Source organism: Penicillium coprophilum, assembly GCF_028826855.1.
Source record: "Penicillium coprophilum strain IBT 35676 chromosome Unknown utg000005l_segment0_segment0, whole genome shotgun sequence".
Lineage (NCBI taxonomy): Eukaryota > Fungi > Ascomycota > Eurotiomycetes > Eurotiales > Aspergillaceae > Penicillium > Penicillium coprophilum.
In genome coordinates, this window is record NW_026622724.1 from 1,746,198 (window position 1) to 1,773,829 (window position 27,632).

Consider the following 27,632-nt stretch of genomic DNA (forward strand, 5'->3'; position numbering starts at 1 on the left):
CTTCAATCACTGACAATTTGTCTTCTCAATCTGTCTGCTCCTGATTTTCGCCTGAGACATTGTCAGGAGAGCATTTACCATCTCGTGATGCTCAAATGATCTTCAACCTATCTTGACATGCGACCCCTTCATTTGCCCTGTCTTCGAAAGCTTCAATAAAAGCAACAAGATCCACAATCTAACCCTTTGAATAGCTTCAACTCAGATCATATCGAACACTTTAGCGATACATATCTACCAACTGCCACTACCATGGCAAAATCAGCACGACGCTCAGGTCGCGGAAAGACCCCAACATCATCCGGAGCCTCAACACCAAGCTCCGCATCCTCAGGTCCAATCCCACCATTCACCAAAGTCCCACAAGTCTTGCAACCGTTCGTCGAACCACTCTCCACCGATGAAGTATACCTAGTTCACATCGACACCACCGCAGAGGAACTGAAGCGGCAGACTTTCACCGTACCCCTCATCGTCAACCTGGTAGTAGCTGCTGTGATTGGTCTGCGGGTGTACATGGGACTCAGTACGTACCCAGCGCTAGTGGCAACGCTGATCGGGCTCCAAAGTTCCATGACCGTGGACACGGCAGCAACCCCGTGGACAGAATCGATAGCAATCATCCTACGCCGGACTGGAACGATATGCATCGACTACTTCCTCGTGACCCTTCTTTGGTCATGGCCTGTTAATTTTGTCAGAGGGCCCGTGCGCTGGCGTCGCGCCATCGGTTTCCGCGAGCGAGAGATTATCGTTCGCCGCAGTAACCGCAGTTGGAGCAAGGATCTCGAGCGCAACAGGTGGATCCGCGAAGACGAGGCGCGTCGGGATAAAATCGTTGCCGCTGTGACTCCCGAGCGAATCGGCAAGACTGGTTACTTGCTCGTGGACGAGGATTGGAATTTAGACTATGCGGCTATGGTCCGCGCTCATGCTCTTGTTGATCGCACTCGCAGAGGTGACGGTATACAGATGGATGAATTCCGCACTGCCGTGCTGGTTCACACTGATTCTGACGGTTGGCTGATTTGGCGTGTTGGGGATGATAATACACCCGCTGGCGAGAAGAAATCAGCTCAGCGCGACCAAATTCTTGCCTTCAAGGAGAAGTTGGCGGAGATGGGCAAGGAGGATTTGTTCCTCCGTTGGGTCGAGCTAATCCAATGGGAGAGCTCCCAACCCGGTGGCTTCACTGCGGACCGGCAACGGTCTGCGATGCTGCAAGCTAAGCAAATGTTCGAAGATGAGAACGTGGATTTCAGTCAGTTCTGGGACGACATGGGCGGCATGGAAGGCGAAGGATTAGACTAGCGATTTATCATTTCATAATCATAATCACATCCCTTTTACATTTCACTCAACCTAGCCTTACTCGCCAGTTGGTCTCTATACTTATGGTGTTTTGAGGTATGTTTCATAAGGCTCGATCGGCACCTTATGCCCTACACCACTTCAGTAGATCGATATATTCAAGGGTAGATTGCATTGTTGGGTATCTGGACTGAATCAAAGTCAAAAAGCAAATGGAACATGTATCAAGCGCCGAATGGCACGTAATCCGCTGGAAACACTGAGGAACAAACCCCCCCCAAAAAAGCAAATAAGCAAATAAGCAAAAAGCACAATGCAACGCCACTAGTGCGCCAGGGCTTGTGGAAAAACAGTCTATGGTGTGCTACTCTCGAGCCGATAGTCAAGAGACCACAATTTCTCCCACGGGCGAGATCGGCCATTGTGCCGACGATCGCGAGAGGGAGAAGAAGTGGTGTTACTTATATTTGGTTGAGCCGGTGCAGCGAGGGGACCCTAAGCAAGAGAAAACCATTAGCAACTGATACCATATGATGTAAAAACAGACCCGGAAAAGACGGAAAATAAACAAGTCAATCCCTACTTTTCACGGGCCGGAGAGCAGGTCACGGCGAACCTCGTCGAATATCGGAGCAGTCTCCCGAGACTGCGAGCCGGCATCAGCTTCGGCCGGGCGCACAAGATCAGTCGTTGATTCGACAGCATGCTGCGACGGCGTCGGGGTGCCACGCTTGGAATTTGCGCTCTCGCGGCGGCTGTCAAGACTCCTAGACAGGGTCTTGGCAATGGCGCCCTCGTCCGTACCACGTTTGAGGCGGATACTACCCTTGGCATCGACGTGCGCCGATGCGACTGTGCTCTTTGCTATGCCCGGTGTGGCAGGCGCACCGGGCTTCTCTTCTACGGCATCGAGGAGGTACCAACGGAGGCCGTCTGAAAGCTCGAATGGATTCTCATCCTCTAGAGAGGCACCATCGCTGATGGCCCCGATGGAGCGACGGTCTGATGCAGCGCCGTTCATCGACTTGGAAAGGTCTACCACTCGTTCTTCGATCCTGGTAATGCGGGCGAGAAGCCAGTCCCGAGTTTGAAGTTTGTGTGAATCCTGCTCGCGGAGGAAATAGTGTGGCGCGCCCACGTTGAAGGCGGCCCAGGAGCGAATGGCCTGGTTCCGCGTGGGGAGGAAGAGAGCAAGATCGCCTTCTTTGAAGGATTTGTAGGCAATTTTTTCATGAGCCTCGCTTTGAACTCGGTGGTATTTTTCACGATAGCCTCGGGCTTCCTTTTGCCATTTGCGGGCGAGGATTTCGATGTCCTTGACGCGTTTGACAACAACATCGCCAAATAGGGACACGTCGAACTGAGCTAGACTTTCCATGAAAGCCGAGAATTTGGTATCTTCATCCTCCAGGCTTTCGGCTTGCATCCAGCTCAGAAGCGTTGTATCCGGCTTTAGGGATACAATAGCTGACTGGGCGAGGCTTTCGCCCAGACCCAGCGAAGCGCTGAGCTTTGAAGCACGCTGGACAAGGAGCTGACCGTCTTGCTGAATGATGGTGAAGCCCAACTGCTCCAGCATCCGACCAAGCTTCTCAACCTGTGTAAAGAGTTGGTTTGAAAGCTCGAGGGACTTGATACCCCGAGCTTCGAGCTGTGCCACCGCCTGCTCCTCGGTTTCCGACGTGATTCCTGCCTTTCTCTCCCATTCCGCGGCCTGGTCTTTCAAGTCTCGAGCTTGACTCTCAGCTTCAGCCAGTTGCCGTGACAGCTCCGCCTGTTTCCGTTCCTCTTCGGCGATCTGTTCACGCAGCGCGTCTGAGCCACTCTCGCCGGCAGTCATTTGAGAGTGCAAGGAATCGAACTTAGATCGCTCTTTGTCCAGTTCACCTGTCAAGTCCTCTGACTTTGATCGCTCGCGTGAGAGCTCTGCAGTTAATTGCGATAGTTCGGCCTCGCATTCATCGATCCTCTTTGTCCGCTCTTCTCCTTCCGCCTCAAATTTCGCAATTTGTTCTTCAAGGGCCTTTTTCTCCGCCATTGCCTGAGATGCATTCGATTCCGCGCTCTTGGCGTGGATTGATAACCCTTCCGAAAGAACCTCAATGGCTTTGATTATATCAGGAAGTTCGACCGGCACAATTCCCCCGGGCGAGAGGTTCATGAAGATGGCCTGGAGGTCTTGGTGGCTCTCCTGGTGCTTTTGCTGGGCCTCCGCCTGTCGGCGCTCGAGATCATCAACCTTAGCCTGGAGGCTTTCTTCTCGCTCTTGTCCAGTCTTAATCTGCGCATTGAGATCAACGATTCTCTGTGCATCTTCAGCGGAATTGGCTTGAGCGTTATGGAGGTCGACTTCAAGCTGGCGCATCCGATCGTCAATATCTTGTCTCCCATGATCCCTGCTATCCAATAGTCGATCAAGCTCTTCTTCCATTTCCTCGGTACGGAGTCTGAACTTCTTAAGCTCCGAGTCCAGGTATCGGCGCTCATCTTCGAATTCGCGTTGGCGCGCTTCAAGGTTGCCTATGAGGTCCTTTTTGGTGGACTGCGCTTCTTGGAACTTGTCAGAGTGAGTCTGCCGCTCTGCGTGGGCTTCCTTATGGAGTCGCTGGACTACATCTCTCTCGGCCGCTAGCTCTGCTTCAAGCGTAACAATACGCTGAATGAGTGCCTTATCCTCGGGGGACTGAGTCGCTGAGACTCGCCTGGAAGAGACGGATGACCGTCTCGAGAGTGCATCAGGGTGTGCAGATGAAGGTGAACCGGGGAAGTCTGGACCGAAATTGCCGCTCGTTGGCCGGCTGAGGTGACTCTGACGGTGCAAAAGGTCTTCCAATTTCCGGACGCGACTGTCTGACCCCTTGAGCCTTTCTTCTAACTTTGTTTTTTCTTCTTGTAAGCTACGAACGGAGTCATCGGCGCGTAATATAGAACTCCGGCTCAAATCAAATACGCTGCCTTGTTTGAAGGCTTTGGCCCGTCGTCGTTGCTGCCGGGTGGGTGCATCCAGCTCCTTGAGTTGCTGGGTGAGCTCATCCGCTAAGTTGGTCAAGGAATGAGTGTTCTTTAAATCATCGATGTAATACTCGATCTCTTTCCGGGCTACTTCAGGCCATTTGTCATCCTGACCTTGGAGGTTGACTTCGATTCCCGGTGGAGTGGAATCAGTCACAGTCATGAAATCTCCCATGTTTTTTAACCATTTTTTTCTGCGGCGTTGCTCCTCATCTCTCAAAACTGCCATCTCCTCGGCCAGCGTCAGGGAATCAGTCTTGATCTTATCGCTCCATTCTCGCCGCCGGACGGATTCGATAAGAATGGACCCGTAAATCATTGGCATTTGGAAGACAGAATAGATCACTTCAAAGGCATTGCTCCCCACGTCTAGATTTACCATTCGTGCATGGGCGTCAGCAAGTCTAGACTCAAGAGAGGATATCGTGCGCATATGCTCAATGGCCGTTTTTGCCACGGTCAACCGGCGCTGCACAGCTTGCTCGAGGGCAGCTTGAAGCTCAACGCTGGTCTCCGCCAGCGATGGAAGAAGATCTTGAGTATGGCTAAATGCAAGTCTCGATATATTGGCCAGCGTTTTCTGGTTGTTCGGTAGACTTAGAACATGCTCATAATCAGATCTGATCTTCTTCGCAATAGTCTCAACTTCTTCCAGCAACCCATCCACCTCGTCAAAATTTGAGGCAAGAGCTTCGTCCACCAGATGTTGAGTGTCCGAGGCGATGTCACTGACTGTCTTCTCAATGTCATGGACAATGCCAGCAAATGCTGGCGACACAGTCGCTGCCTCTGATCCAGCCCGTTGAACTTCGCCTATGTCGACAAAGTCACGCAGCGTTCCGGTTGGTCGGTCCTTGTCCATTTTGGGGGTGGACGGGCGTCCAAGAAGAGGGAAATCTTTACGTGCTGGGATATGGTCCAGTGTGGAAAGAGCTCGTTGCCAACCATCTAACGCAGCCCGCTGCTCTTCTAAGACGCCATTCGCCCACGATTGTGCCTCTTGGAACCGATGCTCTAGGTTACCCACATGGGACTTAAGATTCTCCAGAGCCACGCCCACCGCGCGGTTCATAACATCGGTTCGCTCGTTATGCTCTCGGATGTCCTTATCGATCGACCCACAACGGCTGGACAACTCCAGTGCCCAGTTGCGCCGTGCCATATAGAGGTTCCGCCATGCCTGAAGGTCGTTCTGGTCTTTGAGGGTAGCTGGGGGGCTACCGGGTTGGAATGGTTCAGGGGGATGGAGTTCCGGGAATTCGACATCGCCTGGTTCACTGACGTATTGTCGATCGTATACAAAGATTTCGTTCTGCATTGGTTGCTACAAGTTAGCATATCTCCAGATCATGACTCATAGTTATCATATCGCACCTCAGTAGCGAGAGTTTGGATCTTAACATTCTTGCCCCGGGCGTTCATCAATATTTGCCGTGGGGGTGGAATAGATGCATTGCGAACGACCCATGACTTCAAAGCATCGGGACTAGAGACATTGGACCGGTGTCAGCTGGAGTTCGGATAGTTCCATTGGAGCATCAATAAACAGATTATAGGCATCATCAAATAGAGATAGTGGAGACGTACGAGGCAAATGCCACTGGATCAACCAGAAAATGCTCCCCAGTGTGAGCAATGTAGATGTGCAACGACATCACCTCCGCACCAGGCGAGCTTAGATGCTCAGTAAGAGTGAAAAGTGAGAGATATTTCCCAAAGAAGAAGATACATATAAAGAGAAAGAAAAAAGAATGAGAGTCCCAAAGCCCCCAGTCAGGCTCAGGACGATGAAGGTTGCTCCGCGACCTCATGTGGCCGGGGAAGCTCGCCCACCGCCTCCGGTCTTATCTTCAGATCACCAGATACGCCTGCGTTCACGGGATCTACGTCCATGGCTGCAAAACATGGCCAGTCACTGCCTCACCTGCAATCTGGTGAGGTGACACTGCTAGACTACTCTGCAGATGACTCTCGCGATGTTGTGACTCTGTCGGATAAAGAGACCTTGGTCTTACAGCTCTACAACCAGGTCCAGGAACAAGAGCTAGAAAAGGCATTTCTCGAGCAAGGTACGCCTGATAGAACTTTCGCTCTGCTTTTTTCCGATATTTGTTCTTTTTGTTTGTACCTTGGTACTAATAGCTTTCATCCTTTTAGAAGTGGAATCATGTTCGGGCGCAGATCCTAAAGAACAGCTTGCAATTGCGGAACGTGAGCTCTTAGAGGCACGATCTACTTACACTGTCAGGAGGAAGGCTATTCTCACCATCCTCATGACAGAGCCAATTCTCAAAGCTGTTCACCTGAAGGCTGCCACACCTGCTGAGAGGTATGTACTCACAAAAGACCCTTAAGCTAGACCAAAGTCTGATAGAGACATACAGATCCCTACTTTATCTGGTGAATCGTCGCGATGTGCTTGCACTTGCACATGAAAATCTTGCGTCAGCACATGACTTGGTGATGAGACAGCTCTCATCTCTGGAGATTAAGAATCTACAAATCAATCGAGAAAACCAGGAACTGGTGCGCCAGCTATTAGAGCTCACGAAAGAAGATTCGTCATGGAGGGAGAAGCTTGAAGATCCTGCGCTGTCATCACAACTGGCCAGTTTTGAAACAGATTTCAAGGCGCGCAAAGCTCAGTGGGAAACTATGAAGTGTATCGCAAGTGCGGTAGTTGTTGGTAGTGGACTAAATTGGGCCGATGACGACATGCTGCGCGCGTTGGTGCTGGATGAAAGTGATGACTGATGTTTTTCTTTTGACGTGGACGCGTCCCTGTTTTTTTTTTTTTTTTACGATTGTCGTATACTTAGGAGCATAGGCGCTGTACAATAATAATACCCATCTGGATCATTCGATTTTCATTCCTCAGGGGTGAAAAAGAGAATGGTAATTTAAAACCGAATAATGTGGACTGGATAAGAATCATTACGGAGTACACTGTGTTGAGTACTCCAATAATGACGAGTATACACAGCGGTGTACAATATACATAGACTATCGCGTAGAAGTAAGGGTTCTATGCTCGGATAAATGCATGACCAGCTTTTCTGAGAGAGACCTATTATTTTCCACACAAAGTCTATGGGTTCCTGTCGGAAGGCGTGGAACTGTATGGAGTACATTAAGTTACAGGTGGATTAACCATACACTCACTGTAGTACTGTAGTACTGTAGTACTGTAGTATCAACGGTATGTGTCCGTAAAAAAAAAGGGAATTTGCTGAGGAAACACCGGAACGTGGTCTATGCGTTTTCATGGATTTCACAATCTCTACTCCGTACGGTGTACGGACTTTTGCTCTTGATCTGTCAATCTGTTAAAGCTATGTTTTGATCTACCAAGTCTGTCCATCTCTGTAAGATAAATGAGCCATTTGAGCGACTTCAGGGGGTAGGAGCATATTAGATCGAATATCCCTTCCAAGGTTCGACTGTCTACTTAGGTTGTAGAAGACGTCCATGCTGCCCAGGTGGATTTAGCTTGTGATGATGGTGTGATCCAGCTCTGTAAGGAAGGAGTGTAAGATCATCTATCCATAATTATTATAAGCTGTTCCATACTGTTTCATTGGGTGTGGATAATCCTAGGGCTAAGAAAACAGGATATCTTTTGTGCCATAGTCATGCTTCTTACTCTACAGGGTACTCTGTACGGAGTAGACATAGAACCTTTCTCGACAGAGTCAATGCCAATGCTCCCCCATGTAAATTGTGAGGTACCTACCCAGCCGTGTTTCCAATTGGGGTTACGTTCAAAAGGGTACGCCACGCTTATGATTGAGCAATCACCCACCCTTGCCTGAAGGATAGTTCAATACTGACACTGTTATATACACCTCACGCTCTGTGGCCAAATTAGGGTTTGCACTATTACACAGAATACTGGACCAAATGATACTGTCAATATTTGAACCCCAAGAGCTTAAGTGGACCTTAATTTTTGGATTATTTTAGAGAGGGAATATTGCTACCAATGATACTGATCTGGGACCTGTTTTCAGTGTTTCTAAAAAGGTATTTCCTACGGAGTACATGTTCAATATGTACCTACACATGACCTTCTCGCGACCAAAGCCACTATACGCTATTCTTTATAGAAGCAAGTTCATCATATGAAACGTCCGTACAAAGAACCCCGTCCCAACCTGAGTACATTATGAAATGCTTGATTTGTTATTTCTACCTCCATCCGTAAGTCTCTTAGAAGGCGATTTTTGCCCCGAGATTTCACAATACATCGTAGCCTACCTAGCGCAAGTGTAGGATAGAAGGGTAGCGTTGCCTATCGCATTTTTCAATGAGGATATATCGCCAGATATCTTACATCCATAGATACAGGCCATATCAATTCAATGGCAAACACCATGGTATTGGCGGTACGAAGTACTTGCCGAGCAGACAGTTTTCGTATGATGTTACCGTGTACTGTGTACCTGTACGTTTGCGCGGTTTATTAATATGACGGAGCGCAATCCACAAGTCCCAGCCGGAATGGTCTCGTTTCATCACGTATTAAATCTTCCAACTCATTCAATGAAGACTTTGCTTTGAAAATAGTACGAATATGGATGGATCTATCAATTGTCAACGATCTAAATGGAATTTCTCCAGATCCATTGAGAAAATAAGACGTACATTCGGAGCAATTGACGAAAAATAGTGTGGACAATGGTAAATTACGAATACCATTGAAATCAGTACTGTACCGCCATTCCCTGCCCCCCTCTCTTTGCTACTACTACGGCCCTCCCCCTCTACTCTTCTCTTCTCTTACTATCTTCCTACACTACCATTTTCCCCCATACAAACTTGCTCCCATACAAAAGGTACTGCATATCAACTCCGAGTTCTATATATCCATCACTTCTGAGCATTTCCTCCACCACCACATTTCCCCCTTTTTTTTCCTAATTCTTTTGGTCCTTGGAATCCTTTATTTTCACCTCATTGACTGTCTTTTTTTTTTCCCATTTGCGCCGACCTTGCGGTCGCGCGCATCTCAAATCGATGTTTTTGTCCACTTAACTAACTTGAACCCCCTATAGTTCTTTTTCTACCACATATTCTAATTCGTGATCTTCGAATTCAGGTGAGTTGGTCCTATCCCTATCATCTCAAAGCTTTGTTTTCCCTCGGTCGCAAGTGGTTGATTGCGCGCAACGCGTCCAGCAAACACTCGCGTCCGCCCTTCTCCTCTCACCTACACCCCGATTTATTTAAATTTCATGTCAATTGCGCATACGTACCTTCACTCAACCCAATTACCTCCTTCATTTCTCCCACGATACATCGATTGTGGCAACACTTCCCAGAAATCGTCTCTAACGTCCAACAGTCATCATGCCTAAGGATAGCGCCACCAAGTCCACCCGCAAGGCTCCCGAGAAGCGCGTCCAGCGCCGCAAGAAGGGTAAGTCGACAAGTAAGCTACTTTTTCATCGGTGTGTACTAATATCCTCTCTAGACCCCAACGCCCCTAAGCGTGGTCTGTCCGCTTACATGTTCTTCGCCAATGACAACCGCGACAAGGTTCGCGAGGAGAACCCCGGCATCAGCTTCGGTCAGTGAATTGACTACCCAGCTCCATTGTACATACGCTAACCCCCCTTGCAGGCCAGGTTGGCAAGCAGCTCGGTGACAAGTGGAAGGCTCTGAGCGAGACCGACCGCAAGCCATACGATGCCAAGGCTGCCGCTGACAAGAAGCGCTACGAAGAGGAGAAGGCCGCCTACCTCGCCAAGGCTGATGATGATGAAGAGGAGGAATCCTCCTAAATTGCCCTCTAGCTTCACTTCGTCTTTTACCTCTGGGCGTTTGTGTTTCTCTAATGGTTCTCCTGCTTTTTTTTCGGACGGTTTCTTGCACGGTTTCTGGGTTTGGAGGACGGGTGGGGTTTACTTGCTTCTGAACTGTTCCTCTTTGCTCTTAGGATATTAAGTTATCAATGGGAAATCTCAACCTTTTAAACCAAGTCTTCTAAGTAGCTTGAAATATCGTAAACAGCAAGCAAACATTGAGCCCCCTTGCTTGGATGATACACAGGCAAGTTTCAATCTGTTGTGTGAACAATCTGTTGTGTGAGGAATCATCCGTACCATCTTCAGATTGACCTCACTTCAGCTCTGATTGTTGGGTGCCAAGCCTCGGGGAAGCTTCGGAGAGCTCTCAGCTACCGAGCTTTTTTGCCCCGCAAAATTGGGGGCTCACCGCTTGCGTCATTCACCGCCCCAATAATCCGGGGTCGAAGCTCGAAGCTTCCAAGCTTAACCTTGAGTCTGTAAGAAGCCTATATGTTGTTTCACCAGTCATCCGCTGACCATCGCCTTATCATTAGAGAGTCCAAATTCAGATGAAAGCGGGAGTGAATAAAGCAACAGAAGAGTCACCGGGGTCAATTCACAAGGCGTTATCGAAACAAGGCGTTATCGAAGACGATGTACTAGGAACCTTCAGCTACCTGGAGCCTAGGGTTCAGAAAGACCACGAGCATGGACTCTCAATCTCTTGCTCTCGGGTTGCAGAGTCTAGGTGGCTGGGATTAGGGCTAGCGCAAGTGCACGCGCGCAGGACACGGTTATGCAGCGGCACAATTTGACGACATAATCATGATGTGATGATAAGTGGTTGTTTGACAATACGTTACGGGGAGTATGATGGGCTGGGTGATTATTATACGGGGCGCTCCCAATTGGAGCTCATGATGAGACGGGAAGACGGCAGGGCGACAATACGATGATACGACTTCACGATACGTTACGAGGACGACGACATGCAGAGTGATTATACACGACCTTGAAAGTTGGGACTCACAATAGAATGGAAAAATAACATTGCGATAATACGATACGGTTTTACCACAACACTGGGCTTACGAGGGAACAGCATATGGTGGGTGATTTGGAAGTCAAAGCACACTCTGGTAAATGCACAAGCTCTAACAACCTTTTCACAGACGCCGAGTGAGCATTCTACATCAAAGTTGACAGCTCAATGCTTGGCGCTTGATAAAGCCTTGAGCAGGGGCTATCATAGTTGCATATATGTCCGAGCAGTCTCACTTCGGGCCAATGCTAACATTGATATGCCGGCGGATTTCCGATGCCTTCATTGTGGACATGCCATAGTGCACCATGCCACACCACTGTGGTGGGAAAAAAGCCTACATGCACCAGTCAATAAAATGCTCCAGCGTTGGGTCTTGTTGGGTCTATGCACCTAACGTCCTTATGGAAACTGACACAATCTGACTCAAGCGGCTATACAAAATACACACTGTTTCCGTGGACGTGTTCAGTTCAAGGTCTTGTCATGTTGGCGTAGTTACTCCGGTCATGCTTCAAACCTCTCCGATCCAATCTTGCGCAACGCTTGAAGATAGCAAAGCCTGGGATTTCCCAGGTCAAACAGATTGTATGAGACCGTACCTCCAGGCACATCGAACGATCCACGGGATGGATTTGTTGGATCTTACACTTTGTCGAATGGGTTTTCTCCAAAGCATCGCGATTTATTAAGCAGTTTCAGTTACAGTTAGTAGATCCGATATCAATCAACTCTGTCGAAAAGGTCTAATCAGCCCAGTGCAACGAGAAAAGTGCAATATCCGCACATTAGTGTAAATTGCTGGCCAGTACTGAGTGCTGGTGACCTTTCGATATTCTAGAATTATGCGGGGTGTACGTATCTTTCGAGACTCGACCTCGTTGTATAGCGTGGTTTCCATAGTGACACTTTTGGCCCCAAACAGCCCAAATGATCTAATTTAGCTCATTCACGCGAGTTATGTGAAGATTAACGTTCTAGGTCGTTCTATGGTCAAGCTTTGCATATGCATGGCATACTAGTCAACCAACTGTTCCGTATTTCTCCAGGGCTCTATTATACGGAATGCATAATGTATTGCTACACAAATGCAATGCAACCGCTAGCAGAGATCCGTGGCCTTAGATCTTATGATTCAGAGCTAACCTGATCGGATTCCTGAACATTATATCTGATGTAGTGGAGTTCAGTAATAAAGAATTGGCGGTAGACAATCTATACCCTATTGCACACCCTTAGGTTACTATGTAAGTATCTGCTCTTCGACACTTGACTTCGGGTTATGGAGTATAAGAAGACCGAAAAGGGTCACAGTAAACCCCTTTATTACAAATACCTGATTATTACGATCGAAAACCGGTGCTTCAATTAATCCACCATACTAATAACGAATTTCCCTTTTTACTGCGAATTTCGTTTCTTCATCAATCCTACCATACTAAATTCGCTATATCCAGGTCTTGCTCATCACCTTTTATCCAATCAGAATGCCTCGCCGCGCTGTCCCTACCCCCGAAAGCTCGCTCTCCGAGAGTAGCGTCGAAACAATATTCTACTATCCAATAAATAGCCTAGATACTAGTAGTAGTGATATCATCAGAAGTTATATATAGAAAAGTCGCTTACATAGAGTATGCTTTTTCCTCCTTTTTCTATTGTCTTAAATAGACTGGAAAGGGAAACACTATTTTAAAAAATATCTAAGGAAAAATAGGAAGCCCACTAAGAAAGCCATTAGAAAGACTACTGAAAAGCCCTATAAGAAAGATATAATAAGGCTGTAGAAGCGGCTATCTACACTTATATGTCTTGAATAGATAGAGATCTAATAGCTTATTAATAATATATCTTCTAATATGTATATAATATAGGCTTAGATTCCAAACCTAATAGATATTGAGATTCTTAAACCTAGTGGATGAACTTATTAAGAATGATTTAGTTACTGTTGATAACGTTGGACTTTATAAATTCCTTCCGGAGGTTAACGAGGATAAAAGTGAGGTTTAAAAGGCACAGATTTTGTGCAATAAAGCTATTTAGGCTCTAAAACCCCTATATTTATATAAAGTGTAGCAGTATCAAGGTGAAACCTATTTAATCGACGCTATTTATAGATATAAAAGGATACTGGAGGTCAGGAGAATGGGGGAGCAAAAGTAGAGGGGCATCAGAAGCTATTTTGGAGCGTAAATCTGTATGTAAACCAGATATATATATATACAACATGGGGTCCTGGATTTAAGGATTATATGGCCCTGTCTCAATTGATTCGTTATAACTGGGGTTTACTGTACATTTATTTGGAGACGAAATCAAGGCAACATCGAAATTAATCAAAGTAGTATTTGCTTTCCATTACTCTCGATTTTATAGTCCCTTCGAATGAAGTTGTCTAATCTCAGGCAATGTATATTCTTCACTGTTATATACCAAATCTAGGAACCATGATTCTACGCTGTATCTCTGTGCATCCCCAAACGCTTGGTATAGTACTATGATTGGTCTGAGGATGAAACTGATGAGATCCCCACATTTAGGGCTGGGAAAGACCCTGTGAACCATGGAATCTGGGTCGAGGCTGATAAGCTTCGATGTATACCTTAAATTACTCTTCAATATATCCTCAAGTTCACCTATCTTAAAAAAAAAAATTGAACGGACAATGCCGGAAATAGTGCTCCACCAAGCCCCGCCATTCGCGCGTGAACACGTCAGGTCTTGGAAGCAAGGGAGAACCTTGTCAAGAGCCTCATGGGGATTTTTTTCTCTCTTTTTTTGTCTCTATTTTTCTTTTTTTCTTCTTTCTTTTTTTATTGTTAAATAATCTTAATTGTCTGCATGTGAGCCTATTGGCTTTGTAATTTTTCCCTGCCCCTCCCCTTCCTCCCCACCATACATTCCCCTCCCAAAACGTCCCTCTTATGGCTTAACGCCGTGGACTCTAAGATGGCTCAGGCTCTGCGCGCATCTCGTGAGAGCGCCGACGACGTGGCAACTGGCCTTTATGCATTTCGAACCCCCTTCCAGAACATGTGGGCGAGATCACATCGCTCATGTCCGAGTTATACGCAATTAGCGCATTGTTATCCAGCTTGGAACATATAGCCGAAGATCCCCGAAATCGCCGTTGCTTTAATATGATCAAACCCGATCTGAACGTGGTGCAAGCCAGTTACACATATACAATCGAGGACATCGGCGATATTTTCAGAGAGCTCGATGGCGGAGATGTTAGTCCAGCCAGGTACAAGCGAACATGGCTGAATATGAACCGGTTCTTTTGGGACCAATCGCAGTATACCCTGGCCACCCGCCTAGCCAAGTATAAGACGGTCTTTAAAGAGTTCTGCGACTTGGTAAAGAAGTAGGTGCTCCACAAGAACCAGTAGAGAGAAGAAAAGCGCATGTGTATGCTCATCCATGCTCTTTATTAGTGGTCAATATACTTCCCCGCTCCTTGCAGGCCTTGTCAATGGATTCAAGACTCTACTGTCTACACAAGATAGTCGGTTTGCTGCTCGCTTCGAAGGCATGACGCTCCGTCCCGATGATTCACCCTCCGGCAACCGCGCGAGCTCTCGTCACCGTTCCCGTCCCACCACCCCGGTGAGAGACCCTCCGGCAAGGGACCGCCCGACGAGGGACCGCCCGACGAGGGACCGCCCGACGAGGGACCAGCCAGGGAGGGACCGCCCATTAAGGGACCACCCAACGAGGAACCACCCAGTGAGAGATCACCCGCTGAGGGACCACCCGGTAAGAAATAGCCCGGTGAGTGACCGGAATGCACGGCGGCGGAGGTCATACGAGCGCACTCGACCGCCGCATCTGTCTCCACCAATGTCGCCTTCCTCCGGCACTTCTTCGGAGTTCCCACCGTCTGTACCGGAAATCCCTACCTCGCCGCACACTTCTACTACTAGCCGCTCGAGTGCCCCTGATGTTATCAAAGAACATTGGGCTAAGGAAACATTCGGGTCCAATAGTACCAGCACCCCTCTGCCATCCGTAAGAGAAAGGTAAACTATCGATAACCCGGATTCATTTTCGGAATTTTGCTAACATGTTCGACACAGGTCGTACTGCCGCGGAGAACCCCAGCTAGGCATTAAACAGTGGATTAAAGACGAGGGCTTCGAGGAGCTCCTCCAATTGTAAGTCGAGAGTACTTACTGCTTTCGGGTAATTATTTAACGCGGTATAGATCCCTAAACGATGAGTCTGATATGCGCGTGTCCTTCTACCTAAGAAGACTAGACCACCGCGTCCGCATCCTCTGCAGGGAGCCCCACCGCACAAGGCCTAGTGATTACTACTGCTTGCCGCTTAATTTACTTGAGATACTGCGAGACGGCTCTTGTCTCCGATTGTGCAGGCGGAAGCACGGGACACAGCTTATTTTATGGACGCAATTGAAGTTCACCACATTGGAAGGTTGGCAATGTCTATTCGGAATCTGTTTTTGCCAAGGTGATGATGCTCACATAATTATACAGATATGGTGCTGTTCCATAACACATTTCTTGCCTTGCGCTCCCAGGATGCAGGCCACGTCATTGGAGAAATTATAGACCACGAGCTGGACCATGAAGATGAGATTTATGCAGCGTGAGTATTCCATACAAGAGGGGATCAATGTATGGATACTGATATATTCCAGTACAATCACCGATGATGACTATGTGCACGCACTGCGCGTATACAAAGACTTGGTGACTGGGGCCGTGCGACTCCAAGCATCGGTCTACCTGGGGGAGATGAAACAGTATGCCAAGCACAATCTCACGTTTCAAACGTTACATTCTAATAATGAAAACAGCACACCTGTCTGGACTGCTTTCGTCACCCACAACCTTGGGAAGCGCAGTTGGCTTAAGTCATACGATTCCAGAACGGTGATTGTGCGTGATATCAAGCCTGTGGTATTTATATCTATGGACGATTATACATCCCCGCAAACTCCACAGGGACATCATGTCTTGGAGTTCGAAAGGTCTTCTGGTAATTTGGACCTAAGGAACCCGATTTCGAGCATTGCTGACTTGGTTTGACTTTTTAGATGCCAGGATGTTTCTGGAAATTATGGATGAACTGAGCGAGTGAGCTATACTGGGGATTGTGGTGGGACTTGCGGGTTTATAATTGAAATCTCTGTTCTGACATGATGAGTTATGACTTATGTTGATATGACTGTGATGATTCAAGATTTCAAAAGACGTGGCTAGTACTTTCAACTGTTAATTCTGCTCGCTGCATGTGCACAATGGACTGTCCTCCCCCTCGTGCCAGCACATTTGGATACCAGCACGATTGACTCCAGATCTAGTATATTTTTGCCCTAGCTTAAGCGCTCCGTGGTCTTTTGATATAGCAATAAACGAGCTTACCGCTGGAGAATCATTCTACTTCTCGTACGCCGGGTTCTATCAAAGCAACTAGGCTTGACTTATCAATGTAAAGCACACTGCCTTCTGAGGTCCTTGGACCCGTTCGAATACAGACACAGAAAATAAGCTCAATGAAATCCATTTGCAAGTTAGCTAATGAAGGGGTATCACACAAACAAAAAGCAAAATTTAGAAAGTATATTGTCAATCGAGGCGCGGGCAGCGATGGAAAAGTGACGGGGGATTGCTTGGCCACCGCGAAACACCATTGAGGAAAACTAGGAGACCTCCTTGTCCTTGTCCGTTGCAGAATCGGCGACATCGTCTGGTTCAGGATAGACCATAGCCATATATCGTCGCCATAGTGGGCAGTGAGTTGTGTCATATGGTGGGTCTGATGGATCATACAACCATTTTCTGGGCGGTTGTTTAGGTGGAGGCGTTTCTGGTTTAGGTGGGTTGCGTTCAGCTTCAAGATCCTCTTGCCGCCATCTCTCCTCGTTCTCCTTCATAATTCTCCGGATCTTGTTGCATCTCCACTCTGAATGAGCCTTGCGCTCAGCCATCTGTTCTTCGAGGGTTTTCCGCTTGAGTATAGTCTCCTCTCGCAGGACTTGGAGTTCTTCCATCTGCTGCTTACGCTCCTCCTCGTCGGTGGAAAAGCTGTAGAACCCAGTTCCACGATTTCGAACCTCTTCTTCAGCATCGTAATGCTTCTTCTCTGGTGGGGTAGGCGAGCGGTCACGACGAGCAGCAAGATGGGACATGTGCGATGCAATCTTAGCATCGGGATTAAACGCTTCAGTTTGCACGGCCTCTCCGTAAATCAAATTTTCAGGACGAGCAGGGCGCCAGCGTTCCTGGGCAGCTTTGCCACCTGCCTCCTCCTCCTTGGCGCGAGAAGCTTCCGCTGCTTCGGCTCGAGTGCCACGGCGAGAACGGCCAAATTCGTCTTCATAGGAAACAATAGATGCGTTGTCATCGTCGGACTCATCTGGCTTGAACGCCTCCTCGTTTGCGTGCTTCAGATCGAAGTCAACCAGTACATCTTTTTCCTTGCGTCGGAGTCGGGCCAGGTAGGCGTCCGGATCGGATGGATCAATGGGCATGTCATCATCATCACTGTCGGCAGCAAGATGCAGTCCTTTCTTCATATCATCGTAAAGGCGCGCTTTTTCCTGCATGCGACGTCGAGACCGGCTGAGTGTGTTTGCGTCGACTGAGCCAATGTCCTGGGTGCTCCTGTGGACTTGCTTGAGGGCCCTATTGTCGTCTGCTAGATCGGCAGCTGCGCGCTTCTGGGTGCCTTTGTTGTGCTTTGAGAAGAGATCTGCCTTTGGATTCTTGGAGGGACGGTGGCGCCCACGCGACGAACCAGTGGTCGCATCTTGAGCGATGAGTGAAGAGAGCTGAGAGGTGAAGGCAAGGCTTGAGGTATTCTGTTCAGTTTTGTTCTTTTTTAAACGTGGTTGCCCATAGAGGGAGTCTTGGTCCGCAGGCATGACGATGTGAAGGGTATGTGTCGTGTAATATCAAGAAGGAAGAAGCAAGTTTCACGGATGTTCTACGTCCTACAATGCCACTGGCTTATCGATAAGCCCAATAATCTACACCGCCAAGCTTTGAGCGTCTTTTTCTGCCCGTCCTTGATGACTAAGGCCGATGTTCGGGGCAGCCCCGCGCCCCCACTACTCAGGTGAATCGATCGCGTCGTGACTCAATTGACTGTTCTTTTTAGTTTTGATCTGATATTGAACTCTTTGCTGAGAATCAGAAAGCAAGACTAATCGAAATAATCAAGAAAAATCCTCCAATCAGCATTATGTCGGCTAGCCCTATCTACCTCGGTGTCATTGGTAAGTGTACCTTACCTCACTACTGAGCTCTGAATATCCTAATCAATTGAGTACTAACAATTTGACGAACTAGGCGTTGGAGGCGTTGGTACTGCCTTCCTCCAGCAGCTTGCCCGTCTTCCCAATGCGCCCCAGCTTGTCGTCCTTGCCCGTTCCTCCCAAACCCTCCTTGCTCAGACTCCCACCTATTCGCCGGCCATCCCTGCTGCTGACTGGGCCACAGCTTCTGCTGCACCCTCTCTGACAAAGACCGGTGCCCTTAAGGCCGAAGAAATTGCCACATATCTCGCCGCAGCCCCTGGCCGAGCCATTCTGGTCGATAACACTTCGGACATTAGCCTCGCCCGGCAATACCCCACATTCCTCAAGAAGGGCATCTCAGTGGTGACTCCCAACAAGAAGGGATTCTCTGATGATATCTCCCTGTGGAAGGATATTTTTGCCTCTGCAGCTGAGGGCAAGGCCCTTGTGTACCACGAGAGTACCGTGGGCGCCGGCCTCCCCGTGTTGTCGACCTTGAAGGACCTTGTGGCCACCGGTGACGAGGTCACCCGCATTGAGGGTGTGTTCTCTGGCACTCTTTCCTTCCTATTCAACACTTTTGCCCCTGCATCAGGTGCTTCCGATGCACAGTGGAGCGCCGTCGTTGCCCAGGCTAAGGAGCTCGGCTACACCGAGCCGGATCCTCGTGATGACCTGAACGGCATGGACGTTGCCCGCAAGCTGACAATCCTGGCCCGTATTGCTGGTCTGGAGGTTTCCAGCCCCGACTCTTTCCCTATTGAGTCGCTTATTCCCGCTGAGCTCGAATCTCTGCCTTCCTCCGCGGATGGCATTACTCAGTTCATGACTCGTCTCCCTGAGTTCGATGCCCAGATGGCCAACATCAAGGACACTGCTGAGAAGCAGGGCAAGGTTGTTCGTTACGTTGGTAGCATTGATGTCGCTGCCAAGGCCGTCAAGGTCGGTCTGCAGTACTTCGATAAGGACAGCGCCATCGCTGGTCTCAAGGGCAGTGACAACATCATCAGCTTCTACACCAAGCGCTACGGTGCCAACCCTCTGATTGTCCAGGGTGCTGGTGCCGGTGGTGATGTTACCGCCATGGGTGTTTCGGCCGATCTGATCAAGGTTGTCGAGCGCCTGCGCTAAACTCCAGACCATTGGAGGCCTAAAAAGATCAATTCAATAGAATCTGTGTCATATCTACTATATAATTCATGGATCTTGCACAGAACACCAATATATGCAGAAGTCTAAGCCCTTAGGAAGTCCTTCAATGCCTCTCCCCACACATCTCCCTTCTTATAAGTATGAATCTCTGGCACATTTCCTCTCTTCAAGCCATCGACCGCGTTTGCAAGGTCCTCACCAGATCCCTCATCCTTAAGTTGCCTAACCGGATAAACATAAGTATGGACGGTAAAAACAAGAGCCTTGGACACCGGCAGTCGATGCAATGTTTGACGCTCACATCGGAGAACAGTCTTTGATGATATCAGCGCTACTCCGTCGAATCAATCTCGCAGCTAACATACCTGGTCAACATTCAATTTCCCAACTTCAATGGCTTCCTCCTTTTTTCCCGACACAGCATGTGTTTCACCGAAAGCAGCAAACAGGCCCGTGTCAATAGTAATGCTCCAATTAACTCGTTTCACAAACTTTCCAACTTGGATACGCGCAAAGAATTTATCCATACTGCGACCAATCTTCTCGTGATAGCCCGGGACAGGGCCATGAATATCGGACAAACGCAACCCGAGTTTCTCGCGCGTGTTGAAGCCAGCCGGGAAACAGGTCGCATATGCCTGCAGTACATATCTCGGTTGGTCCTCGCTGTCGGGTGAAATCTCAGGGAGTAGAATTAGAAAATCCTCGTCTACTGTCTGGCTCAGGATTTCCAGAGCTCGGATCGTTGGCGTCGCTGGCGACAGGGCTGTCGGCCAGGTTGCGCCTGTTACTAGGTTTTGGAAGAGCGAGCCTTCGGCGTTTAGACGGAACATGCTCGGATATCGTGTTGGTAAGTATTTTTCCAGCACGAAATTGTATAGTTCGTTAATGGCGGGCCGGATGCGAGGGTCCTCGTCTGGGGTTTTCTCGTTGTTGATTGCCACCACGATGTCGTGGTTTTGGTCGAGTACGGACTTGCGAAGAGTAACTCGGTCCTTATATGTTTTGTCCATCTGGATCAGCTCTGATGGATCGAGGTTTTCAAGTGCTAATATGGATTAGTCTGGATATCGAGTGTTGTGTGTTGTGTTATGACACATTTGTATAGACTTGGACGACAGACTTACCCATAGTCAAGTTGTAGTTTTCTTTTCCTTTGAATGGGCGAAATTGTAACGGTTCAGTCTCCTCCCAGTTGAATCCCTCCAGAGGTTTGATGGTAGATTTCTCATTTTCCGAGCAAGTTGGCTTCGTCTTTTCGTAGGCATTAGCCTTGCGTGATTGCCGGACCCTCCACACCACAGCACACAGGCCCACGATAAAAGCACAGAGTAGGTGTCGGGAGAAGATGGGCCATGGTGCACCGATGTCTAGTTTGTATGAAGCTTCTGCCATTCTCCTCAAAACAATGTAGAGTGAAATTAAGCTGTTGATGTTTACAATCCCTGCCCAACAGTGATTTTTATGTCCAAAACAACCATCTACTCCGCATGGACTCCGCACTAGAAGGCGAATCTATCGTGGAAACTTGTATTGGAGCTTATCTCTCTCTGCTTTGACTGGCTGCACTGTCCGTTCGTGTTTGCTGATTGACTCATAAGGCCGAGATGGCCTGCGGGGTTCAAGATAAGACGGTTGGGGTATTCAGATTAGATACTCGCTAGGACTTGGTATCATAGATGATCTGCAAGTATTGTACAATCGTCGTAAGTCTTGTACATAATATAGTTAAATCCTCTCACTGCAAGACTTGGGGTACAACACTGAGTATCGAGGGACCATGACACCTCGGAAAAGGAATGCATCCTCGCTCATATAGTCAAAAGCAACAGAAACCACAGACAATAAAAGATCATAAACATCATCACTTCTCACGAGGATCCGATCATATCTGCCCCGAAGTTCTTTGTTTCATCCCATCTCCACTCAGATGTGGATTCAATGCTTGAACAGGGCTCACATTCTCCTTTCGGATCTCCCTATCCAGCCCCGAAGAGTCATCTCGATCCCCCCTTCGTTATCACCGGTATCTGTCTCCACACCGAGTAGTCCGAACGCCCTCCGTTGCCCGCCCAGACGTTCATTCAAGCTTGGCGCGCGAGGGCGCTGTCGACCACGTGCTCGTCCACCAATATAGGGGACCTCCCAAAGGATCAATCGATATATCCAAACGGTTGCATCAAGGAGTACGAGAAAAGCCCAGGGCCCAATGGTGATGAGACCGAGGAAGAACTGCGGAATCCGGGGTAGATTAGCGACTGCGTCATAACACAGGGGCTGAGGGTTAGAGTTGGAGAGAAAAGGGGAAACTCACAAAGAGGCGAGCTACCCAGCTCTCGAGGTGGGTAAGCTCTGGCGGAAGGATGGAGTACCACGCCATTGTGGTGTGGGTTTGGAGTGCTGTTGTGCCTCGGGAGGTTACGGTTGCTGGTGGGTTGGAGCTGTGTCAGTGCTTTGGCGCGCTGTGACTCGGTCCACCACTGTTGACAGCTCCCTTTTCATGGTCTCATTTTTCGAGGTCAGTTGAGCATTTTATAGATCCTCGGTTAGCGAATGAAATGTAGAGAATCAAATTGTACTGGCTCAGTTTGGGTTCCATGATCAATGCACTTCAATCTGATTGGCTGGACCCTGGATACTCACGTGAAAATGTGGCCTGACGGCTCAGGTGTCTACTCACATCCCGAGGTCAATTGAACTACAATTCTTAACGTCGCCTATTCCTCTTTCTAGAGGATATATTGACTCAATATTAATTGACAGGTCAGAAAATGTAGTACCACTATATCAAGAGTTTCACCTGTACCTACCTAAGTACTCGGTATAAGAGCTTTCCTATAACGCAACGATAGGCCTACTTAGTCTTGCGGCTCTTGCCCATCACTTAATGTGGAACTACCGGGAATGGAGAATCTATCGCTATGAAGGAAAATCGCAGGATCAAGTCAATTGGCCTAAAGTAAAAAAATTACTAACCTTTTGACGTTCATGCATACAAAATGACCGTCATCACTAGTGTTCTATAGTAGGTAGGCAGTGCTCGACAGCCATACTATAAAGTCTCCTACGCCCCTACCGAAGTTCACGAAGGAAAAGTCCTCTCCATTCAGCCCCCATATATCGTCCAACCATGAAAATCTTAATGATCCACGGTATTGAACACCAGAACCGCGCAGCCCCTACTTGAAATCTAATCTAACCATTCCAGGATCCCGCCAGTCGGGCGAACTCTTCCGAGCAAAACTCCAAGCCCTAGAAAAACAAATTCGCCGCGCCATCCCTCCACAGGCCGACAGTGTTGAGCTTGTATACCCAACAGCTCCCTTCCCACTAGTTCCCTCCGAGGGCGGTGATACATCCGAACTCCGCAATCGACACGGAGCATGGAGCTGGTTCGAGTCCGAATCTATAGACGGTCTTTATCCCGGACTAGAACGCGGCTTGGATTCTATTGCGTCTATTCTCGAGGAATCCGGGCCTTTTGATGGAATCGTTGGGTTTAGTCAGGGGGCCGCTATGGCCGCTATGGCCGCTTCGCTTCTGGAGGGAAATCGGAAAGATGCGTTTGCCCAACTGGAGGCGGAGGGTGGGATGTCGTATCCTGCTTGCTTTGACATGCTTGAACACCCGCCTCTTAAGTTTGTGGTTAGTATTTCGGGGTATGGGGCGTCGAATCCAGCTTATCGTGCTTTTTATGATCCTGGGATTCGGACGCCGATGATGCATTTTTTGGGGAGTATGGATGTTGTTGTTGATGAGAGTGCATCGATGAGATTGGTGGAAAGCTGTCAGGTGGATGGGAAGAAAGCGATTGTTGTGTGGCATTCGGGTGGACATGTGGTTCCGAGTGGGAAGAGGGAACTCGCTGCGGTTGCGCATTTCATCAAGTCTAATGTGAGCTGAGAGAATATCATGACCCGAACTTCATTTGGAGTTGGAGAGAAGGTCTATGGAATCCTCTAGACATTGAACAGCACTAGCTGCGTCGTGTGCACTGGGTTAGAGATGCTGGGACTATGTAATTAGGAACATTGTAAAGATGTTGAAGAGCCGGATTACCAGAGAACCATTTGGAAAAGTCTTGATACCGTAATATTATGACATTGAAATTGTCCACATCATGTGTGTGTGGTAAAATCTCCAAGATATGCTTTAAAGCAGACGAAAAGTTTGAATCGTGATCTTCGTGTTTAGAAATGACGCCGAGTCCCCCGGAATGTTGTTCGCCAAGATAGAATACAGAAATGCTACACAAATGCAAATGTTTGGCCGAGCAAGCCTAATATGAACATATCACAGCTCACCGATGTGGACGGTAAGCGTCGTAGGGAGCGTATGCGGGCTCGTCATCCTGACCGACAGGTCCATAGCCACCGGTGCGCCAGCGATCCAGCGGGTTTGTGATATCCGCCTGCCCGGGCGTCTGTGCATGGGTGAGAAGTCTGGATTCGGCCTCATCCATCGAGTTGCCACTGTCGCCGCGCGATAGCGGCACACGGAAGGCCGGGTGGATCAGTCCTGTTGGGTCGGGGTTTTCGTAACCATTGTGTATATTCAGCGGCATTGATGGCAGAGAGGGTGCTGGTGATGAAGCACGGGATGAGCCGGGAGACCACTCGCCTCTCAGAGTACTGCGGGGTGTATGCGAGCGCTCTGTCATTAGGTCCTCGGGTCGGCCATAGATGCCGCCGCCGAACTCGTCGCGGAAGTCTGCCCGATCCTTGTAATAGGAGAAATCTAGGTGGCTCTCCGGAACAACTTCGAATGGAGAGGGTTCAGCAGACTTTCCGGGCTGGGAGGCGAGCATCGGGTTCATTGCGATATCTGAGTACTCGCCCCCGGTGTCTCCCTGGTCTCCCTGATCTAGACGACCCTGGTAGATGTCCTTTAGTGCTGCGGCTGCCTTGGCGTGCACCATCGGTGTCAAAAGTGGTTTGTACAGGGCAGGATGTCCGAACTTGGTATTCAGACGGTCTGAGGCCTTCTTATCAGATTTGTTCACGCCCAAGGCCTCGGCATCGCTTAAATTTCCACGATTGTAGAATTCACAATCGGAGTCAAATGTCTTCATGCAATAGAGCTTGAACCCAAGCATCAGGAAAGGCAGGGGGACCACGCAGAATACCATGGTCCACGTGCCGCTCGACTTGGCAACGAGGGCGATGATCACATTGGCAAGAATAGTAGCGAAGATCAGACGATTGAATAAAACTCGCCAAAACGCACCACCAGATTCGTTCTTAGTGATAAACACGTACATCAACAGGTACTTCTTCAATATGGCATCCACACCGAAGTACAATGCCGTTACCGGCAGTACAATTGGCTGCAAGGTAGCGAAACAGAAAGCCACGGTGGCATAGAAGAGGAAATAGTTGTAGTAACTGGCATAATCGAATGGTGGTGGTGCGGTCCACTCAATTGCCTGTCGGGGTGTCGGCGCGAGGAAGGTCTTTGCGAACCAAACCCAAACCATGGTCACGAGCTGCACAAGATCGATAGCAGCGCCAAGATTCCGCTGCAAAAGATACGTCACCCAAAATGGCGAGACTGTACATAGAGCGCTAACCAATTTGGCATACATCCGGCTTTCCAAGATGGCTTGCCAAGCATCTTCGTGATTGTTGGTTTTGTCAATCACAAACGACACAAAGTACCAAGCAGCCGAAAAGAGTGAAAAGACGATTAGATTATTGAAAACGAAGAACGCATACAGATGTCCCAGGACATGGCGCTCGCGAGATGTCTTAGTCTTGCTACCACCTTGAATAGAAAGTCGACGGAAGATGATCGGAAGGGCCAGATACACGAGCGAAGTCAACGCAGGCGATGCGATACCCTGGACAGCAGCCCAAACGTTTGGGTTCGCTGACAGCGAGGTCTGGAACGCCGGCCATACCAACCCCAGATTTGACAGGTTGGACAAGAAAATGGCAATCAGACCGTTAGGAACAATCCAAACAACCGTCAGGCAAGTCACCCAGACAAAATTGACCAGTCGCTTCCACTTGCGTGCTGATTTTGTAAGCGGTAGATTTTCCCAGATAAGATCGCTGGGTCGCGGCGCAAGATCGATAGTAGTGCCCTCGGGGTGCTTGCGGCGGGCATTCCATGCCACAGCATGAGCGTGCTCAATATTGTCCCAACTGGCAAAGCCGTAGGGCATCGCGTTTCGGCGATCAATCGATGCCCGTCCATGCTTGATCTCCTCTTCCAAAACGCGGATCCGGACAGACAGATAATCAATTGCGTCCACTCTGCCGCTGGCGAGTTGATTGCGTTGTTTGCGGGGAGGTCGTAGAGTAGGTCTTTTCGCAGGCAATCTGTCCGGGTTCTTTAGATACTTGGCCAGAACGGACTCGAGTTTTCGCACAACCTCCTCGTGCTCTTTGATAATCCGGGGCAAGTCTCTGACGTTACGGCCAATCGCAGCTCGTGGGAGGGCCGCAGTTGGATTGACCTTGTCAGTCAACCGCAGGATGCCTTCGTCGGTACGATCACCGGGAGGGATGTCAGTGATCATCAAGGTTCGGGCATGCAGACTGCGCTGGTACTCAGAGCTTTGGAAATATTGTCTCCGCAGGTTCCGCACAGCACGATAGTTCCTCCACAAAAAGAAAACAACAATGAGGTCAAAAGCCCAGGCGCATACGACCTGACTCCAAATAGCCGTGGGGTTGGTGATGTTGAGGGGTGTCATCATGTTGAAGGCGGCGGACGCCGATGAGTCGGTGCTGTTCTTGCTCTGTGTGATATTGACCGGTATCATGACGAGGCAGCCGATTATGCTAAGAAATATGAAGATGTTCCGGCACATTTTTGTGAAGCGAAGGAAGATTGCGGCGTCCAGGCCGACTGTCTCGATCAGCTGCGCTTCTCGTGTATTGATGACCGGTTTGACCCAGGCGAAGAAGCCCTTGCCCACCGGAGGCGGAGTGTGTTTAAGGTCTGCATGCTTGACTTTGGGCGCATAGACAAGCGAGTGACGAGGTCGAATAAGGGAGAAGAGGAGGGCGAGGAGGACAGTGACTCCGATCGAGGTACCTAGCGAGGCCCAAATAGCAGTGACTGTGAACTGTAGCTTGTCAACATGGTGTTCTCTCTGTTCACTCAGAACACACTTACTGCAGAACGAAATGGATTCGCAATGAGCTCGAGGAAAGTGTCCGCCCCATCCGTGCGGGCATTCAAGCTCAAGCGATGTATGTCCATTACGTCAAAGCAGAAGTGAGTGGCAATCCGGCATGAACGAAGGGCCGGGGATCAGGAGCCTAGCATGAGAGTGGGATGAGGGAATAGATTAAAACGAGGGGAAGTTTGAGACGATTCGAAAAAAAGTTGGGAACGAGCCAAAGGTGAGACAAAGATAATGAAAGAAAAAAAAGGTGGACTCTGTTGGTCTAGGCTGGATATTATTAGAATTCGATCATCGGATTATTGGTCTCTGGGCGATTTTAGCGTCGCTGATCACAGCCGTTATGTGAGTAAGCCCACAACGAGCCACTTTTCTTCAGTTGAAGCCCTCATGCCAAGTATAAATGATGTAGTTCCCACGGCTCTGGAGATCAGATTTCGTTGCATCAATATCAACTGGCGTTCCCTGTGGCGCTCCGACACGTTTCAATTCTTCCCCTGACCCATCTATTGTCGTATCATTGGCGATCCATCATCCTGTGTTAAATGGTACACCAATCAGTCGCCTGAAGTAGAAAGATTCTGGAACATTGCGATTGTCCAGTCCAAGGTAGCACTGACACAAGACATGGAACTCATGTAGGTACCGTTCAATGTTGTACCTGTTCGTGGGTATCTCCGCGCGTTCAAATGATGTTTGAGGAGTTTGCCTCTGGGGCCTGAGGCCAATACTGATGCCTTACTCCATGAACAAATAAATAGACTGATTTGGGTGAATTTATTAGATGGCCGCTTCTGCGGCTCTGTGATGTCTTTCTTACAAGGCTTTTCAGTGGGCTTTTCAGTGGTCTTTTCAGCAGTCTTTTCAATCGCTTTCTCGGTGGGCTTCCCGGTTTTTCTTAGATAACTATAAGATAGTTTTCCC

At 48.8% G+C, this 27,632-nt stretch overlaps 12 protein-coding genes across 12 annotated transcripts; 7 read left to right on the forward strand and 5 right to left on the reverse strand.

Moving 5' to 3' along the window:
- Positions 1-252: 252 nt before the first annotated feature.
- On the forward strand, positions 253-1,311 carry N7500_008252 (uncharacterized protein; the record flags this gene model as incomplete). Its single annotated transcript, XM_056679396.1, has 1 exon — positions 253-1,311. The coding sequence occupies one exon, from the start codon at positions 253-255 to the stop codon at positions 1,309-1,311; it is 1,059 nt and encodes a 352-aa protein (XP_056529768.1).
- Positions 1,312-1,897: 586 nt separating this feature from the next.
- On the reverse strand, positions 1,898-5,978 carry atg11 (autophagy protein ATG11; the record flags this gene model as incomplete). The annotated part of the gene is made up of 3 exons (XM_056679397.1): positions 1,898-5,647; positions 5,698-5,809; positions 5,911-5,978. 3 exons carry the CDS (start codon positions 5,976-5,978, stop codon positions 1,898-1,900), a joined length of 3,930 nt encoding a protein of 1,309 aa, XP_056529769.1.
- An 83-nt stretch (positions 5,979-6,061) lies between these two features.
- On the forward strand, positions 6,062-7,077 carry N7500_008254 (centromere protein H; the record flags this gene model as incomplete). The annotated part of the gene is made up of 3 exons (XM_056679398.1): positions 6,062-6,392; positions 6,481-6,652; positions 6,708-7,077. Coding segments are annotated over 3 exons (873 nt in total), but the record flags the coding sequence as incomplete, so codon positions are not given.
- A 2,587-nt stretch (positions 7,078-9,664) lies between these two features.
- Positions 9,665-10,106, forward strand: nhp6 (high-mobility group nucleosome-binding protein; the record flags this gene model as incomplete). Its single annotated transcript, XM_056679399.1, has 3 exons — positions 9,665-9,742; positions 9,797-9,892; positions 9,946-10,106. The coding sequence occupies exons 1-3, from the start codon at positions 9,673-9,675 to the stop codon at positions 10,104-10,106; spliced, it is 327 nt and encodes a 108-aa protein (XP_056529771.1). The 5' UTR covers positions 9,665-9,672.
- A 170-nt stretch (positions 10,107-10,276) lies between these two features.
- Positions 10,277-10,613, forward strand: N7500_008256 (uncharacterized protein; the record flags this gene model as incomplete). Its single annotated transcript, XM_056679400.1, has 3 exons — positions 10,277-10,303; positions 10,336-10,407; positions 10,437-10,613. 3 exons carry the CDS (start codon positions 10,277-10,279, stop codon positions 10,611-10,613), a joined length of 276 nt encoding a protein of 91 aa, XP_056529772.1.
- Positions 10,614-14,103: 3,490 nt separating this feature from the next.
- N7500_008257 (uncharacterized protein) lies at positions 14,104-16,260 on the forward strand (the record flags this gene model as incomplete). The annotated part of the gene is made up of 9 exons (XM_056679401.1): positions 14,104-14,212; positions 14,263-14,521; positions 14,592-15,176; positions 15,234-15,311; positions 15,362-15,591; positions 15,654-15,765; positions 15,818-15,922; positions 15,977-16,158; positions 16,217-16,260. The coding sequence occupies 9 exons, from the start codon at positions 14,104-14,106 to the stop codon at positions 16,258-16,260; spliced, it is 1,704 nt and encodes a 567-aa protein (XP_056529773.1).
- Positions 16,261-16,822: 562 nt separating this feature from the next.
- Positions 16,823-18,046, reverse strand: N7500_008258 (CCDC174 family protein; the record flags this gene model as incomplete). The annotated part of the gene is made up of 1 exon (XM_056679402.1): positions 16,823-18,046. The coding sequence occupies one exon, from the start codon at positions 18,044-18,046 to the stop codon at positions 16,823-16,825; it is 1,224 nt and encodes a 407-aa protein (XP_056529774.1).
- Positions 18,047-18,366: 320 nt separating this feature from the next.
- On the forward strand, positions 18,367-19,552 carry N7500_008259 (homoserine dehydrogenase; the record flags this gene model as incomplete). The annotated part of the gene is made up of 2 exons (XM_056679403.1): positions 18,367-18,400; positions 18,474-19,552. 2 exons carry the CDS (start codon positions 18,367-18,369, stop codon positions 19,550-19,552), a joined length of 1,113 nt encoding a protein of 370 aa, XP_056529775.1.
- A 104-nt stretch (positions 19,553-19,656) lies between these two features.
- N7500_008260 (heme-dependent oxidative N-demethylase family protein) lies at positions 19,657-20,968 on the reverse strand (the record flags this gene model as incomplete). The annotated part of the gene is made up of 3 exons (XM_056679404.1): positions 19,657-19,887; positions 19,939-20,621; positions 20,701-20,968. 3 exons carry the CDS (start codon positions 20,966-20,968, stop codon positions 19,657-19,659), a joined length of 1,182 nt encoding a protein of 393 aa, XP_056529776.1.
- A 561-nt stretch (positions 20,969-21,529) lies between these two features.
- Positions 21,530-21,953, reverse strand: N7500_008261 (uncharacterized protein; the record flags this gene model as incomplete). The annotated part of the gene is made up of 2 exons (XM_056679405.1): positions 21,530-21,850; positions 21,888-21,953. The coding sequence occupies 2 exons, from the start codon at positions 21,951-21,953 to the stop codon at positions 21,530-21,532; spliced, it is 387 nt and encodes a 128-aa protein (XP_056529777.1).
- Positions 21,954-22,703: 750 nt separating this feature from the next.
- N7500_008262 (alpha/beta hydrolase) lies at positions 22,704-23,476 on the forward strand (the record flags this gene model as incomplete). Its single annotated transcript, XM_056679406.1, has 2 exons — positions 22,704-22,725; positions 22,782-23,476. 2 exons carry the CDS (start codon positions 22,704-22,706, stop codon positions 23,474-23,476), a joined length of 717 nt encoding a protein of 238 aa, XP_056529778.1.
- A 397-nt stretch (positions 23,477-23,873) lies between these two features.
- N7500_008263 (putative DUF221 domain protein) lies at positions 23,874-26,785 on the reverse strand (the record flags this gene model as incomplete). Its single annotated transcript, XM_056679407.1, has 2 exons — positions 23,874-26,648; positions 26,699-26,785. The coding sequence occupies 2 exons, from the start codon at positions 26,783-26,785 to the stop codon at positions 23,874-23,876; spliced, it is 2,862 nt and encodes a 953-aa protein (XP_056529779.1).
- Between the last annotated feature and the right edge of the window lie 847 nt (positions 26,786-27,632).